Below are 18,760 nucleotides of genomic sequence, written 5' to 3'. Positions count from 1 at the left end.
TTTCTTTATTTTTCTCCCCTGAAGTTCGTATATGATGGATTTCGGGTTTTAAGTTGTTGGGCGGCCACGCAACGAGAAAAAGGAGTTTGGAATATGGGAAAAGCTGTGAGCAAAGTTTTATTTAGACTTTTCTAAATCTCATACAGAAGTTGTATAACAATTTGTTTCAAAGAAATTCACATACATACCACCCTAATTCCTGCATATTTACATATCTAACACCCAAATTTCAATTCTCACATATGTGCTATCTTGTCTATGCATGCAATTGTGTTATTTCTTTTGGACTATCAAAAATTTGGGTGGTATATATGTAAGTGCTACATATGTAAATACTTAAGAATTGCATGGTCTGTGTGTAAATTTTACTTAGTTTGCTTTCACTGAAGTTTGAATGCTAGATTTTTTTTTAAATATGTGGGAATGGATGTTTACACATGCAAATCCTTTTTTGATCCTTCTTGGTCAGTTGCTGGATGTTATTGCTGTTTTGGAACATGAAGGACTTTGTATAGAGGGGGAGTTGATTCTCTCTTCAATGTTTTGTTTATATATCATGTCATTCACCTGTATTTATATATGTATCACTTGGGCTAGCAGGTATGTGTGCTGAGTTTAGTTTGTATGTGTGCAGACTTTGCCCCTTTATCCCTAAAACAGCTCTTTACTTCACCATTGATTTGCTAGAAGATAGTTCTGTGAACTTCAAAGCACTCGTGGTTTTTTTTTTTGGGATTTTCCCGTGCTTTCTACGATTTTTCACCGATTCGTCGATTTCCTCACACTTTTTTTTTTTTGTCTCGAGTCTTTTGACGATTTTTCTCGAGTTTTCCGGTTGACGTTTCTTTGCTTTCGTTTATATAAAGCATTTCGGCCTCCCCTTTTGGTCCTTACCCGTGAGGCCTATTGAAGGTCGTTTGGTGCGATTTGGTCATTCTTGCTAGGCTTGATTGGCTTGAATGTTATTGATGAATCAAGTTTGTCATTCTAAAAATTATGTGTCATCCAAAAAATTATAATAATTTTAGTTATTCTTTTATGTTTGTCAGGGAAGCATAGTAGTCACTGGTGGTTCTTTTGGGATCTTCTCAATGGTTCAAGGTGTACATTAGTAATGTTAAGTACCCAGCCCGAGATACATAGTCTTAGGGTGGAGCTCGACATGCAGAGGCAACATTTTGTTATAGATTTTTTTGTGTTCCCAATATGGAGCTTGGACGTGGTGTGGTTCTTAGAATGCAGTGGCTTCGTATCTTGGGGGCTTGTTTACATGATCATAATGAATTGACTATGGAGTTTCATTAGAACGACAAACAAGTCATGTTGGCTGGGAGTACCTCCATGCCTATCTGACAAGTTAGTTTCTTACAATTGCTTCTTGGTTCGGTTTTCGATGCTTATGTCCGATGCATAAGTGTCCACGTATAGCCTTTTGCTATACGTGAAACCATCAAGCAAGGTCGCAAGTAGTCGTTTTGGGGCGTACGGTGTTGATGATAAAGGCACACCGAAGATAGAGCGGAAAGATACCCTATCCTATAACATCAAGATCCAGGCATTTGATGAAAAATATGATATGGTATCCTTCACCAATATAAGTCTAGCGGGAGTTGGCTCGAACCTCATCAGATGAATGGCAGTTCCCCGGAGGATTGCCAGCCCCCCCCCCGACAGTGTAATCGACTCGTGGACAACGAAAATTTCTAAAAAAAAAAATAAGTTTTGATAAACTCTTTTGAACAACTCTTCTTTGCATGCTTAAGAGGTTGTGTGTATGTCAAAAACATAAATTTCAAAAATACATTTTAAACTTGGTTGTCCACCTGACGAATACTTGTTTAGGCTGGAAAATAGCCCTCTAAGTGAGGCTCAAGATACACTTCTAAACGAGTGGCGGGTTCTTTACATTCGGGTGACCGAGTAGCCTTCGCAGACCATCGAGTATAAATAACGGCGGATACCTAGCCCCATACGGATATCACGGGCATACAGGTTTGTTTTACATTTTACAGTGCTTTATTTTCCTATTGTTACTTGCTACTATTCTTCCTGTACAACATGTTATACCATTTCTATTCTTACCTGCTACTGTACTGTATAGCATGTTATATTATTCGGGTTTCTACTTGCTACTATTTTTCCTATATAACGTTATACTGTTCCTGTTTCTACTTGTTACTGTTCTACATACATCTCCTGTTTGTTCCTACATTACACATTTTATATTATATAGCTTTAAGCATGTTTTCTTTTTATATAGAATGTTTAGAGATAACCATAGGACCGTTTGATTTGACACCATAATTGGACACCCTAGAAAACTTAAGCTCGTTACGTCAGTGAGCTTAGAGCTAGCGCAGTGGGCAGCACGATCATCTTCAACAACAGAGCATGTCTTCCCCAACAAAATCATTCCTTTTCCTAGAAATTAAACAGCAAATTAGAAGATTTCGAGGTTGTTTGTCTAGCGCAACATAAATCCTCTACCTTTTCTTTAGACATTCGTATAGCTCTGTTGTATGATTTAAGCTCTAACTCGTTCTAGGTTCCGAGGTTGTCGTTCGATACGATATAAACCCTTATATCTTCCAGGCGACTTGTGTGACCGTGTCACGCAAAAATAAGCCCTAATTAAATAAAATTGACAGGATGAAATACTTGAATAATTTCTTCTCAAAAATGAAGCCAAATCATAGGATAGACCGGGAAGTCACCAGAGTTCACCTCCGGATCTGTGACCTCCCCTAGTTTCTCTTCATTTGGATTCCTCAACAATGTTCCAGAATCGAGCATTTCCCCTTTCACATCTCTTTATCTGCCCTAATTAAATAAAATTGACAGGATGAAATACTTGAATAATTTCTTCTCAAAAATGAAGCCAAATCATAGGATAGACCGGGAAGTCACCAGAGTTCACCTCCGGATCTGTGACCTCCCCTAGTTTCTCTTCATTTGGATTCCTCAACAATGTTCCAGAATCGAGCATTTCCCCTTTCACATCTCTTTATCTGATTTCGTTGAAAATTCCTATCCTTTTGACTTCTTTGAAGATAGTATTCCCTGATTTTTATCAAGAGTTTTCTTAGGTAACTTCGGTCATTTAAGATATAATTAACTATAGGGGCTTGCCCTTATAGGAAGCTTTTCCGACTTGGCAAAATCGTTCTTATTTTTAATCTCCATTTGAGTAAAAAAAATTCATTCAAGTTTTATGCTTTAACTTGCTCAATTTAATGAATAATCCCACAAAGGAATAAAATGCAAGAGACCACATGAGATAATTGATACATTTAGTTTAATTGAAGAACAAATAGTAAAACAAGACAAGTGAATACCATAGAGAGAAAGAAGAAAGCAGGGTAGCACACTGGACAATCATAGAATTAAAGGGTGGAAAAGGTGAGTAAATGATGTATGTAGGTTAATAGCTATGAAAGCATGTGCAACCAAGCAGTTAGCATAGAATAAAAAAATCAAGCATGGATAGCCCAAGAATATGGGTCAGATGGGTGGTATAGGTGCGGCAGGAAGAACAAGCATGTGATGTGGGCATACGTGAGTGAGGTGTGGTGAGATTAGAAATTGTAATTCGTTATAAAAAGTAGGAATAATCGGTAGCACTGATAGCAATGGATGGCATAAAAATTTAGAATGAATTAGTATCACATCATGTAACCATACATATATTTCGGTTGCACCACTGCATGATTATGACATGCTTGTCAAAATAGAAATTATAATACCATCAGCAGCCACACTAAGAAGGCTTCCTTAACATAGCATCGTCAAAAAGTACATTCATTAGAGGACCACCAAGTAATTAAATACTGAACCACAAAATAATTAAAAAAGTCAAGCATAGAAGACGAATCCCTAAATCATGAACTAGCATAAAATATATGTTGTGCCAAATATAAATTAAATTTTTACACTTTTATATGATAGTTTTAAGGATTATACCTGTGTGCAATTCAATTATGTCCTCCTCAGAATAGAAAAACCCTCCTCTCGCAGTATAGCAAAACCTGCAAGTGGAGGAAATTCACAGCGTGACTTAGTAGAACGCAACATTAGGGATAAAGTAAAAAAGAGCTCTCATGCTAGAAACTTAAACTATGAAATTTTTTTAGCTGTCTGCTTGCTTAAATGGAAAATTCAAATAATTCAAGCAGTACACTGGACCTCAACAGTGATCTTTACCCACTAACAACAAGATGCATATGGATTTTGGCAAGCGCATATGCAGCTGAAGGAATGATAGCTTCAACTTCATCATCATTCACCTTCAAAATCATAAGAAGAATTTCATTGACTGAATTAATGAGTTTGTGCTCCTTACTATTACAGTTAAGTTGCATAAAAAGCATTATTCATAAATATTTAAGCTCTGTGCAATAAAAGAGCTAGAGATGATGCAAATGAAGCAAGGTAATGTGATCCAAGCATCCTTGAAGATAAGCTCATCCATTTCCTATTTTTTGGTATGTTTATGTCATTAGGCTTAAGTTAATTCGACAATTATATATGGTTATCAAGGCCATTTTATAAACTTGAGACTTCATATTCATTTTTAAAATTTTCGTCATTATTTTAGGCATGTCATTATGTTTATTAACATTTTTCACCAGTTTGTCATTATTTTGTTAGGAAGATTATGGGAATCAAAAGTAACAAAATTTGTTACTAGAATTCCTCATAGTGATGAGTTCATAGAGAGAGAGAGAGAGAGAGAGAGAGAGAATATAGGAAGCAGAAGAGAGTCAGAGATTTTGGTTAAAATAGAAACCAAAGAGAAGGGAAGAAAGAAAACCAGAAAATAAGAGGCAAAGCTTACTTGCAATAGTTGTATAAATCATCCAAGATGTTTACACTATACAGCATCCCATTATTCATAAGGACATTTTCATCAAATAGGAAATAATAATAAAGAAAATTATGACCAAAGATATTTATCATATTTGAACTAATTGACAATTCAATATTGCATACTTTATTATATGTTACATCGTCAAAATAGAGAATATTTTTTCTTTATTTCATTTTTAAAAACTCTTGCATTTGCCAATGAGAAAGTGTAAAAATGGCCCCCCAACTATTTAAGGGGGTGATTTTAGTGAAAAACAAGTTGAAATAGTCCCACCCACCGTTAAAAAAAATCTAAAAAAGTTGTTCAGAGAGTTAAAAATAGGAGTAGGAATTATATTTTTAGTAGATCATAAGCCAAAATCAAAAAATATAAGTGTTAGATATGTATTTAAAAATAACCAGCACGTATATAATTTATTTATTATTCTTTAAATGAAAAATCACATAGATGTCTTAATGGTTCGTTAAGTTGTGGTGGTTGATTGAAGTTATAATATTTTTTTAATATATTAATTTTTTAAAAGAAATTTTCTCATTTTTATAGTTGCAACTAGAAAGTATGGGTCTTTTCAAATTTATTGAAATTTCTTAAAAACACATTTTTTAAACTTGAAATCATCATTATTTAAAATATCCTATTTGTATGGTATTACATAACACCTTAAGGGACAGCTCATTTTGTATTCATTCGGCCAAGCAAATTGTTTATGCATAATTTTAAATGACTAGTTAGTAATAATATGAAGTAAAAACATCTTTAGTTTCAGTACTAGAATAATGTCACTCAAAAGTTACTACAATTATAAAAATTGTTAATAAAATTATATTATTGTTCTTTGAAAAAGACTAGTACAAATCATTAATGTTCTTAAGTATTTGGTACTTTCTAAATAATCATAATAAAACAAATCTCATTGCGTTAGTTACGTTTAAGTAATAATAATTATTTAATACATATCTAACAATTATGGTTTTGGATTTTGGTCCATGACCTAAAAAACATAATTCCGAAAATACCCCCTATTTTTAACACACTAAACCTCAATTTCATTTTTTTTTAACGGTGGGACTATTTTAACCTTGAACCTGAATTTCATTTTTTTTTTTAATTCAATCTTTTTTTTCAATAGTTTGGGACTAATTTAGCACTTTTAAATGTCGGGGACTAAAATGGTCTCCTTTAAATAGTTAGGGAACCATTTTGGCACTTCTCTTATTTGCCAATATACAGGCACATGTCGTATTAAGAATACATGTAATTTTCAATTGACTCTACAAAGCATTATAGTAAGGTTAAACCACAACCATCCATACCCCTTAACCTCTCTGGCACTCAACATTTTTCTTGAGTTACTCTTATCATCTGCCCCATGCACCAGCATTCAGAGTCTTTTAGTGCCTCCAGCCCCAACAGTGCAGCCTCCTTGCACCTTTGCTTATATAGCCCTATAGCATTGTAATCTTTCAGCCTTAATGCACCTTTGCCTTTAATCCAGTCATATTGTGTCTAATGCCAAATAATCCATTGGGCCTCAGCCATACATGCCACTCATCATATCCCTGTAACCAACAGTCTATCTACAATACTAAAAAATGTTGAAAAATATACCAATAAAAATGGTAATTAATAACTTCTTCAGATTTTATTAACATTATTATATCATGATCTAATGTACCATTCAACTATTATGATTTTCTCCCTATGTAACACTGACACTTACAAAAAAGCATCATACCCATGTCAGACATGAGCACGGCTCTGACACGCCTCGACACGTCTGACATTACAAAATCTGTCTAAATTTTCTCAGATCTGGAAACGTTTGGGATACGCCTCGACGAGGCGTCCAACACAGGCTTGACACGATTCAAGGAAAAATGAGACACAAGAAATAGAAAATTATAAATATACCGGTAGCCCCAATTATACCTCATTGTCGAAGTCGACTCCTCTCGTTGTGTAAAAGATAATTCCAACATTCATCAAAGGTGCATCTATCATTCGTCGAAGTCGAGCGCCGATAGTTCCCACTTGGGTCATGGAAGCAATCTGTAAATTTGCAAGATAATGCTATTGCAGGAATAGATAGAAATCATTTACACACACCGATTCAATCCACATTCTTTAAAGTGGAGAACATTGTTAATGCTTAGATACTTTCAGATAGAGATATTACTTGAGAGATTCTTAATTAGGTGGAAGAACAAGCCACCAAGTGATAATATTTGACAGACCTTAAATGAACTTCATCACTTAGCACCAAATCTATTAGAAGACCACCTTGACCCTAACTCTTCAGAGAGGAGTTGATTGGGGTATGGTGGAAATGATGTGGCGCGTCATGATGACTCAAAAGTAAGGCTCATAAGCACAGACGGTATGCCTACTAGTAGAGCACACTCCACGAGAGCTTTCATGCATCCAAGAGGTTCAATCACAAGAAGCCAAGCCAAACGAAATACTTGAAGGCCAATCAAAGGATATTTTCTTATTTAAAAAAAAATCTAAATAGTTGTCCATTTTATGTGATTGTGTAATATGTATAAGTTAATGTGTTGTTTTGTCGCTTAAAAAATTCAATTCATAGAAAAGTTGACCATAAGTCAACATTTATAGTAGGGAGTCATATTCCATATGGAAGAGTCAAATATAACTAAGGGTCTGTTTGGGGTAGCTGCAGCTTATTGAATAATCTACTGATAAGCTAGGTGCAATGACTATTACAAATTTTTATTTTTTTGGAAAAGCCAGACCGTTATCTAGGTGCGGTGTGAAAATGCTGTTTTCAGCATTTTGAAAACGCAAAAGCTGTCAAAACGCAGTTTACCCAAATAGGTCATGTGCGTTTTCAAAACGTCACGGCACCAAATAAGCTGCCCCAAACGAACCCTAAGAGTGCGCTTGGTAGGACTTTTGGGTACTTTTCGTTTTGAAAAGCAAAAAAAGGTTAGTTTGGGAGCAAGATTTTTGGGTGCTTCTGGTGAAATCCCATTATTAAGATGGGGAAACAGCGAACAGAGGTGTGGAGCTCGATTCTATGAAAGGAACCGCGGTCTGAAAGGGAAATGATCTTCGTGCCCCTCATCTTTTCCAAATGGGATCAAACGAATAATATTTGAAAATATTGGAATGAGTTAAAGAGATGGGCAACTAGATTAGGTTGAGAAACAATAAAAAAATAGTGTATGCATTAGATTGGTGGAGACAAAAAATTTTAGTAAGTGTAACAAAAGAATATGGATTCTTTATATTTTCATATTAATTGAACTACAATTTTATCAATTTTAAATCCTACCCAATGCCAAAAAATTTAGGATTTCTAGCATAGACTATGAGTGGAAGGGGAAACTTGATTTTATTTTTTTTTTTTGTGTTGTAGCTAAGGGCTCCAACGTCTGGGCAACAACACGGGGACAACAACACGAGACTTCCCCTAGAATTTGGATGAGCCTGAATATGTTCAATCAAATGAAGTCTAAGAAGAAGCACCACAAGAAAGAGAATAAATTGAATCAAGTCATTCCAAACGCTCTGCACCCTCCACACAAAAGCATTAAAAAATGAAGGTCGACACCCAACAGTAATTTGAGCAGATTTCAAAGATCGTTAATCAACACCAGTATGACATATAATGCTCGCAAGGCTATTTAGATGTCGTGAAGTTGTTGGACTCCAATCCTGAGATATTTGATGATATGACTCTATATTTATTCGCTATAAAACATTTAGATGATTGAATAAAACGGGAGGCTTTCATGACGATAGTGTTAAAACGGAGAATTCCTTACCTCTGATATTTTTAAACAATCAACAAAGATAGTTTGTATTTTTTTATTTATGTTTATGATTGATGTGTAAGAATTTAAATTTTTATGCCGAACAATATTATGTGATGTGTTCATGTGACATTTCAAAATGAACGTTTTGCACCAATTGACGTACTTTAATTATGTTGTTGTTCATTATAGCATAGCTTTTTAATATATCCTGACATGCATAAAATAGTCAGATAGACCAATCAAATAAAGAGGAAATTATAGAGATAGTGGAACGAACAACAATTTTAACTACTACATTATGTCTTACTAATAAGTGTCATCAGGCAAATTTGCGCAGGACATCATTTGCGTCATCATAATTTGTGGGCGACAAGTGAATTGGTAATGGTCAAAAGCCATCCAAGCATAACTCATAGTGCGTTTGGCATGTTAGAAAATTTTTTTTGTGATTCGATGAATGAATTACAAAGTAATTATAATTTGCATTGATTGTCCCTATTTGCACCTAAGTATTAGTCATCATTTTAAATATTATATCGTAGGAGTCTATTCGTGTTGCTTTCGAGCAATTTCAACACTCAACAGAGATGATTAACAGATATTTCGATATTAGGATTAACTCTTTGGTGAGAATGTCAAACATTGTCAAACCCATAATCCTTGCTTTTGTGCATACACCAAGATAAATTTGTGAAGATACAAGATACATGATGTTCTTTATGTAGGTCATGCTCCAAAATATGTTGAAAATATGCTTACATATTCCTTCAAAAAACAAATAAAAATGATTGTTTCTACGACAGCTCTACATAGATTTATAGAGCTAACATGCCTACATGTAGGAGCATTCGGATAACGGGCAGTACAATCATTGCTCAAGAAAAGTTTTTATGTGAATGACTCCAATACACCTGATAGAGAGGGTGATCAAGAGATGATCCACTTGAGAGAAGATATCACAGATGCTTTAGCTGATCAAGAGATGATCTCATAGATGCTTTAGTGAATTCATCGAGTTTATCTAATAAATATTTTGTAGTGTCTTTAGGTTGATATTTACTATTTCAAATGTATTGAGGATTAATTCATGTCTATTATTTCTTCCATGTTTCAAAATTTTACTTTTTAGGATTATAAAATTAGATATGCATTTTTTTTACATCAATTTTTTTTCTAATTATTTACCATAATTTTCTTTTGTTATTGTTCTATTGCACATGTAGTCTAATTTGACAATTAAAGGAGTAATTATTATAATCTCCAAAAAAATGAGTTCAATGTCATCAAGTACTTCAGGATTATATACTGTCATTATGATATGTAGTGGTTTGAATACACATCAAGAAAAAAAGCCAATTATGAGAAGAAATTTTGTCATTGTCTCAGAAATAGAACTTGCAAAGATTGTAGATTTTTTCCATGAGCTGATAATATAGAAGAGTTCGCTCCAGATAGTGAACAAGTAGGAGAGATATTAGGGACAATAAATTATCTTAAAGGACTATATCGCCTTGAAATGAAGGTGAACATCATTATAACATTACTCACTAATTTTGTAGATTTTATTATTGTTATATTATGCATAAAATCATGACTTACAATTGATGTATTAGCGAAATTTGAACTCCTTAAATATTTTTTATATTGTTGAATTTGTCTTTGTTATTTTGTTATTAATATTTTGAAAATTGCATTCATTCAGTCAATTTACATTTATAAAGGCATAACTGTTTTTTCATCAGAAACAGTTACAGCACAACAGATAATTCACGGAATTACATACTCAGATCTATGAAGATTTACAAACATTTCACCACAACTTTTTATATGTTGTGCATAGACCGTGTTGGACATATCGACGTAAAAATATTTATTTTTTTGTCAGGTACTTTATGTTATATAATATTTTGTTTATTTTGGTATGTTTATTAAACCTAATAAATTTGTCGTAGAACATAAAATACTTGAAATATTATTTGGGACACATCATATAAGTGGTTTCGCAAATTTTATTTTTCGATATGTAGATTTATTTCCCTCGTAAATTACATTATTACTTATGTCTAAAAGTATGTATCAAATTCTATATTCTATTGTGAAATTTGATATGTCAAAATTATTAGCATTTATATATTTTTTTATATCATAAATGTTTCAAAATAGATAGAAAGGAGAGAGTTATAGGTGATTGTGGTTGAGTTATTGTATGTTATGTGCAGTCAAGTGAAATTATAAGAATTTTTGCACAGATATAATTATTCAATTGCATCTTTTATATGTCTGAACAGATGTAAACAAGTGGAAGTGGGGTTATAAGAGACAGAGAAGAAATATAAACAATTTGAGATATAAGTGGAAGTGGAGTTTGAGGTATTACGAAGCGAAGGAAAAATTTTTGAAAAAAATTAAATAAAGAATTGAATTTTGATTTTCATGTTATTTTCTTGAACTTAAGATATCATGTTATGTTTACTATTACTCAGATGTGCCTACTGTTGTTATAATTTCTTGTACTAGCACTATGATAGAAACTATATATTATGTTCCACCATACTTGATTTATTTTCTTTGAATACAAGTTTTTTATTTTTTTTTAATCAATGAAACCCGCAATAAATTTTGAGTAGCCTATTGAACTATGATTGCTCCATCATGTTTTACTCGCATGTGTTGTTTCAGGGAAACATAAGACTCGAGGTTGAGTAGAAACTTTGTGTTACAGGTGATAGCATGATTTTAGATATTTCAGTATCTTAGATCAATATTTTTTACACTCATTGTGATATTTTTTTTTTTATGATAGAGAAATTAAACCATGATTGTTGTATGTTGATATGATCTGATTGAATTTAGATGTTTTTATTTTATATATTTGATGATATTAGTGGCTTTGCATTTATGAAAATTGAAGAAAAATAAGATCTTGGATAATATATCCTTATGATCTTGACACGAGATGACCTGCCTCAATAAAACGGATTGCATCAAGTTGTGACAGAATTTTTGTATCAAAGCAATGGATTTGGAGGAATTAATTTATAAACAGAGCCAAGGGATTGATTAGTAGATAAGTATAAAATTTTTAAGTAGTTTAAGATTAATTTTATTTTCTGCGCTTTCTTCTATGTATGTTATATTAAGTTATTGCATGGTATGTCTGGCGTAAATATTAGGTAATTATGGATCCTCAAGATCAGGATGTGACAGATGGACAGAGTTATAGTCGGGTTGTGATAGTACATGGAAGCTCTTCTGTCAGATTCTATGACTCCAATTTGTGAGTTTGGTGGCTAAATTGATGAGTGATGCTCGTGTCAGAATGTCTACCTCAAGGGTAGAGGACGCAGATAGACATTTGCAATTATTCTTGAGATTGAAGCTGCCTCAATTCAAGGGAGCAATAGAGCCTCAAGTAAATTAAAGATTGGCTACTGAGACTAAAGAATTCCTTTGTTAGCAAACAGTGTCCAAAGTATCGTAAAGTAACCCTAGCGGTGTTTTTCAGCGGTGTTTTTACTTGATGGTGAAGCTAAGCATTGGTGGCTAGGCGAGCAAAGGGAGAAGTTTCAAGGCAAGTTGAATGGTGAGATTATTGGGAGCAATTTACTGATATATTTAGAGATTGTTTTGTACCTCCATCAGCCAGACAATAGATGCAGGAATCTATTTGAGATTGGCTCAAGGGAATAAGACGGTAATGCAATATGAGGCAGAGTTTACTGCAGTAGCAAGATATGCTCCACAGTTAGTCAGTAATCCAAAGGATAAGTGATATAGATATTTTAGAGGAATCAGGGATAAATTAAGAGTGTGTTTGTTTCGAATGTGGTTATACGAAATCTCAGTTCCAAAGTTACTGTTGAAAATGTGTTGTTTACAAACTTATATTTCAAAAGAAGTTGCTCTGTTTATTAAATACGGTTCTGAAATTGCCTCCCGTGGACTATTGACTGTAATACTCATCATTACATATTATGTTAATAACATATGCATTTTCAGTATGCGCTCCTTTTTAACTCTGACACACAAATAAGCAGAAATAAAAAAGTGAGTTTATAAATAAGTTTATTGAATAAAGTGAAGGCTAGATATCAAAAAAAATCAAATAAATTATCAAAATGAACATATATTTAGAATAAATTCAATGATAATTATAAGTTATGTTCAATTACAATATATTCAACATGGCCCGTAGTACATCTTAGGAGGAGATCATCGCCTCCATTGCGCTGTCTTGGTTGTTTGTTACTTCAAAGACCTGCTCGTTCCTATTCTAGGCAGACATCTCCTTAATTCGTGATCATTATTTGCAGTTGCTAATTTACTTGTCTAATCCTGAGCGACTGAGGAGCCGAAATTTATCGAGACGTAAGTTAACCGTACAACACAAGTGCATGTGTCAAGTAGTAATGCAGTTCAAGAGTAACGCGTATCGATCCCACAGGAAAAGTGTAATATTTATTTCCACAGAAAAATCTCTAGTTCAGTAATTTAGCTAACCTAGCTTAGTGTTTATCAAAAGAAGGCTTTTAAATCGTAAGGTCCTAACAAAATAGAGCATTTAGCAATTGAAAGAAAAGCAGAAAACAGGAGGGTAGTTCGTGAGTTCCTTCAAGATAGATGAGGCTTGTGCCTCTATAATTCGAAAATCGTGGCAATCATAAATTTTCCTAAATGTTTTCCCACGTATAGTACTCATTATGCTTATGTCTAGCTCAAAAGAAGCCTAGAATCCATAAAATCAAGGCTTCTTCAATCCCCATGGCATTCAACATGACTTTTCTAATCTCTTAGGATTGTTACAGATTTTCACTTGAATATGTCTATTCTCTCGAAATTGTGTTTAACCCTTCATTTTCACTACACAGTGGGTTAGAGGTCGTAGTTTCACGAAACATTTTAATTTCTCAATTAATCAAACTAGGAGTAAATTAAGTTTGAAGGTTAACTAACAACATAAGACATGAAAGCACAAGAAAATGATTAACAAAATAAATATCACGAAAAATCCACGATTAATCTACTACTCCCTATATCATAGAAACACAAAAAAAGCTTAGCCGTTCATTACTGAAGAAATCATAGAGAAAAATGCCATATGAAATCCATTACAAGCAACAAAAATATGAAAAACTTACAAGAAATTGCTTCCTCTGTAAAGTCAACACATTTCCCTCTCATACAAACTCTCTTACAACTCACAAAGGAAAAACTCTACCTTAAAGGTTTCCACCTAAGGAGGAAGATCACTCAAAACTCAAACTCTCTTCTTTCAGCCTTTAAGCCTTCTCTAATTTAAAACACCCTCCAAGAAGCCCTAAGATTTGATTTTATAGCAAGAATCACGGTTTGGGCCATCAAATTTCCTTCCCAAAGTGTTTCCCGCTCTGCATGGGCCTGTGTGGTCACGTCCGATTGTGGCATGGTCACGCCGCCCTACTGCATCATATGGTTTGTTCATGCCGCCTTCAGACGTGGTCACGCCACTACGGTGCACTTTTCAGTTGGATTTTTTCATCCAACTTGTTCGTATTCAATTTCTGCATCCTACACAATATGAACAAAATACATTTCTCAAGCGTAATTCTGTGATAAACAAATAAAATTAAAATATAAAATGCAGGAAAAATAGTAAGTAAAATAACATAAAATTGACGCTTGTCAATACCCCAAACTTAAATTATTACTTGTCATCAAGTAATCACATGGCTTAGTTAAGATTTTTTATAGAATTAGTACTCCTGCAGAGTTCTATCATTTCAAACTGTTTTATCAAATCTAAGTAAAAGTGGTGAAATATTATTTAGATTTTATTGTCCTAATGTTTAATGACTTGACTTTTCTTAATTTCCTTTTTCCTTTTCTTAAGAAAATCTCATAGATCTTTAAATCGGTATCATTTACAATCTCTTTCACAAACTTTATATATCTTTAGCATCTTTCAGTGGATTTTAGCCAACTCAAAATTCTATTAACTCCTATTCTTGAAAATAACTTATAATAAGATTTTGATTTACAGAATCAAAACTCATTTATTACTTAAGTCTCATTGGACCAACTTCAACTTTCTTCTCTTCTAAACTTTTGATGTGTCAACCTCAAGCTTCTCCTTCTCCTCATGTTATGACTAGGAAAAAAGTTTCAACTCTTCTTTTTTTATTTTTATCACGCTAGACAAAGTTTCGCTTCTTTGAATTTGATTATTCCGAGAGGCTTGGAGATGGTTTGATAATTTTAAGACATCAAATGTAACTATTTGATCGTTTTCTCTTAAAATTACCTTCCCCTCAACATCAATAATGGCTCTGTCAGTACCTAAGAAGGGCCTCCCCACAATCACACATATATCTCTTTATCAGCTTTTAGATCCAAAATGACAAAATCAGCCATAAACGTAAATCTCTCGACAGTAACAGATAGACTTTCAACTATGCCTAGACGTGAGCCACCGATTTGTCTTTTAGTTGGAGTGTCAGATGGTGGGTTTAATTTCTCCTCTTCCAATTTGTTTGAAAATATTGAGGGGCATGAAAGATTTACACTGGCGCCCAGATCACACAGTGTTTTTTTGCTAAACTCAGCTCTTATGGCATATAGGATGGTAAAACTACCAAGTTGTTAGCTGGGCTTCTGCAGTCTTTGAGGGAACGGAGGTGTAAGTCTCTCAACTGGGTTAATTGAAATTGGGATGACACTTTACCTAACAAATGTCTCACAAGTGTATTGGCCTCTGATTGGTTGGCTTCCTTCTTTACTCTAGTCTTGATTCCTACCACCTTGCAATGCTCCAAATTCTGATCTTTTGGATTTACTTTATGATTGTTGGCAATGCTTCTGAGGGTCTATTAGTCATTGAATTCACCATCTGTCTTAATTGCGTTTCTAAATTCTTGATGGCTACAGCTTGGCACTGTAAAGTGTTCCCCATTTAAATGACTAATTCCTCGATAGGAGAATTCTTTTGGTTTTGGTAAATTAGTCTGAAATCCTGGTGGATATTGGAGTTTCTAGGATTGGTTTCCTGGGTTCTGCTAACTACCGACATGATTGTTCTCATTGCTCCCCATTACTGGTTGTTATTCCAAGAGAAATTTGGGTGGTTCCTCCAGCCTAGGTTGTAGGTGTTAGAATATGGGTTATGGCCATGATTTCCTAAAACATTTCTAAATTCTAAGGTCGAGATGCTAAATCTATCACTGATCCTTGAGTTAACCCATCATTGAGTGACAGTGCACACATCAAATTCATCCCCATATTGTATATTTTTTTAGAAATTACAGTTACTTGGGTTGTCAGGATAGCTGAGACATCAAATTCATGAACACTAGTGAACACTAGCTAACTTTTGGAGTCAGCGAGCCATTGGAAATTAATGGCGATCATTTCTTCTGTCAATTGGTAAGCTTCATCAAAAGTTTTGACGTCATAGATTCTCCTATAGCGGCATCTATTATAAATCTCGGGAACCTATCAAACCATTGCAAAAAATTTGAATGATTAGTCAATCAAATAGGGCATGATGTGAGCACCCCCTAAGTAATTCTTTTAACCTTTCAGGGGTCTCGTAAATGGATTTTCTATCGATTTGAGTGAATGAGGTAATGTCATTCCAAAGTTTTGCAGTTTTGGAATGAGAAAAATATTTAGCAGTAATTTTTTTGTGCCAAGTCATTCAAGGTTGTGATTGATAAAGGGGAAAGGGGTTTAAGTCATACCTTAACTTTATCCCATAAGGAAAAGGAAAAAAGTCTCAGTCAAACGACATTGTTGGGGACACCATTGTACTGGAAGGTGACAGTTCAAAAAAATTGGCTAAGTGAATATTGGGCTCTTCAGTGGCAAGTCCCCCAAAGTAGTTGTTTTGAAAAATTTGGATTATGGCAGGACATAGTTCGAATGTGTTAGCCTCAACAGTGGGGTAGTTGATACTCATGTGAATCTCTTCAGCATAAGAACTGGCATATTCCCAAAGTGGTTTCAAAGTAAGGAAATTAGGGTCAACCCTCTCAACAGGTGTTTCAGGAGTTAAGTGTGATCTCCTAAAACGTCTAAATCTAAGATAAATCTCAGGATCAAAAGGGGCGAGGTCACCCTAAGCTCCCCTGAACATAAAAAGGATGAACATAACAAGGTCAGATTAAAACTATGCAACAAACAAGTAGATTGACCCACACAAGTTAGTCAAAAAGCTAACATGCAAGTGCGACACACAATATGCTAGAGAAAGCAAAAGAAATTGAAAATAAATTATCACAATATGCTATTACCTACAAAGAAACACAACAAAAATACAAATGCATAACAAAAATAAAAACAAAAAAAATTAAGAAAATAAAAGTGCTAAACTTAGATCCTAAAGTTTTCAACTAAAGTTTTCCTAAAGGCATCATGAGCTGAGGCAGAGAACCAAACCACCACTTCATAGGTGAAACGAGCTTCGAACAAGAAAATTGAAAGGAGACTCACACTTAAAGAAGCTAAAGATGTTGATGTTTGAAGAAGGTGATGCCTATGGCTGGGTTTATTGTGTGAGACAGAGTGAGACAGCTTTATGTTGTGAATGGGCTGACGAATGAAAAAAAAATTGATGGTGATGGTCATGTGTTTGGAGGGAAAGATCCTAGCAGGCTATCAATAGAGAGAACAAAGCCAGCCAATCAGATGATGGGACAAATTCAAGGATCGTTTGTTGGAGAATTTCAGAAAGACGCGTAAAGGAGATTTACATGAGCAATTTTTTACACTGGTTCGGGTTTGTTATAGGTTATAGAGATATTTGAAATGTTATCCAATCGTTTGAAAGAGATGTCAAAAATATTATTTGAATGATTCATGAAGGGTTGAAACCAGAGATTTGAGTAGCACTCCATCTATTCAAACAAAGAGGATTGGGAAAACTATGGAATGGGCTGACGAAGGAAGAAGAATTAATAGTGGTGGCCACGTGTTTGGAGGGGAAGACCCTAACAAGATATCAATGGAGATAACAACGTCAGTTAACCAAATGATTGGAAAATTCAAGGGTTTGTTGTTGGAGCATTTTAGAACCACGCAATAAGAAGATTTACACCAGCACTTTTTTACAATGGTCCAGGGTTCGTTATAGATTATAGAGAAATTTTTGAAATGTTTTTCAGTCGTTTGAGAGGGATATTACTGACCGCATTTTTTATGAGGTCTAGTCTTCCTCTTAGAACATAGTATCTAGACATAGAAATTTTCCTTTGACTATCCTAGAGGACTGGCGATGAGACTCACCCCTTTTAGAAATTCAACTCCATTATTGACTCTTTTTGTGAAGTCTCGTATGGTTGGTTTTAAATCCTCAATGCTTGAATAAGTTGATTGAGACCAACATGTTGAAGTCTCTAAAAAATTAGTTCCCACAAGATCATGAAGCCTTAGGAACACCGTTTTGACCTTGAGTGGCTTGGGTACCTTGCACTTCATACTCCCATGTCAATTTTCCACTCCAAAATCCAAACTTCAAATCCAATCTCATTCAATTTAAAGTTCAAAATTCAAAACTGTCAAATTCAAATCCAAATCCATTTGAAGTGGAAAGAGGTTTAGGCTAGTCTTGGGCTCACTTTGGGCTAGACACAAGCCAATAACACCACTTTAAAACCACGGCCACAAGACAATAACACCGAGGTAACACTCCCAATAAATCTACTTGAGCCGAGCAAGCCTCCCAATAGCACCATTCCAGATCGCAGGTGCAAACCCACAATAACACCTAGATACACCCACTAATACTATCATAATAACACCGCGCCAACTGTACCTCAACCCCACACCAATGCTACTGCAATACTATCACAATAACACCCCTCTCCCGACCTCAATCAATAATACCCACAGTCTTCTTTTCTCAATTCCTCGCCAATAACACTACGCTACAACCTTTAATAACACCAACTCGACTGCGACACCGTAATAACACCACAATACAACCCCAATATTATTGCAATAACACCCGATAATAACGCCGCAAATTCCTCAGCCACGTCGCACCAATACTACCCTTGCCCACACAATCCAACCCCATAACAACATGATACCACTTCCAATAACAACGCGCCCACGGTCTTGAGCCAATACAACTGCAATG

At 34.5% G+C, this 18,760-nt stretch overlaps 1 protein-coding gene across 1 annotated transcript in view; it reads right to left on the bottom strand.

The window, feature by feature from the left end:
- Nucleotides 1–18,760, bottom strand: part of LOC110038248 — a gene marked incomplete at its 5' end in the record, with an annotated part of 81,978 nt that overhangs the window by 50,568 nt on the left and 12,650 nt on the right. Inside the window, 2 exons of the mRNA XM_020743017.1 lie at nucleotides 3,961–4,025; nucleotides 4,201–4,283. Coding sequence (XP_020598676.1) covers nucleotides 3,961–4,025; nucleotides 4,201–4,283 — 148 coding nt within the window. The remainder of the gene's footprint in view (nucleotides 1–3,960; nucleotides 4,026–4,200; nucleotides 4,284–18,760) is intronic.

Source organism: Phalaenopsis equestris, unplaced genomic scaffold (assembly GCF_001263595.1).
Source record: "Phalaenopsis equestris unplaced genomic scaffold, ASM126359v1 Scaffold232308, whole genome shotgun sequence".
NCBI classification, from domain to species: Eukaryota; Viridiplantae; Streptophyta; class Magnoliopsida; order Asparagales; family Orchidaceae; genus Phalaenopsis; species Phalaenopsis equestris.
This window is presented reverse-complemented; position numbering and strand designations above follow the sequence as displayed.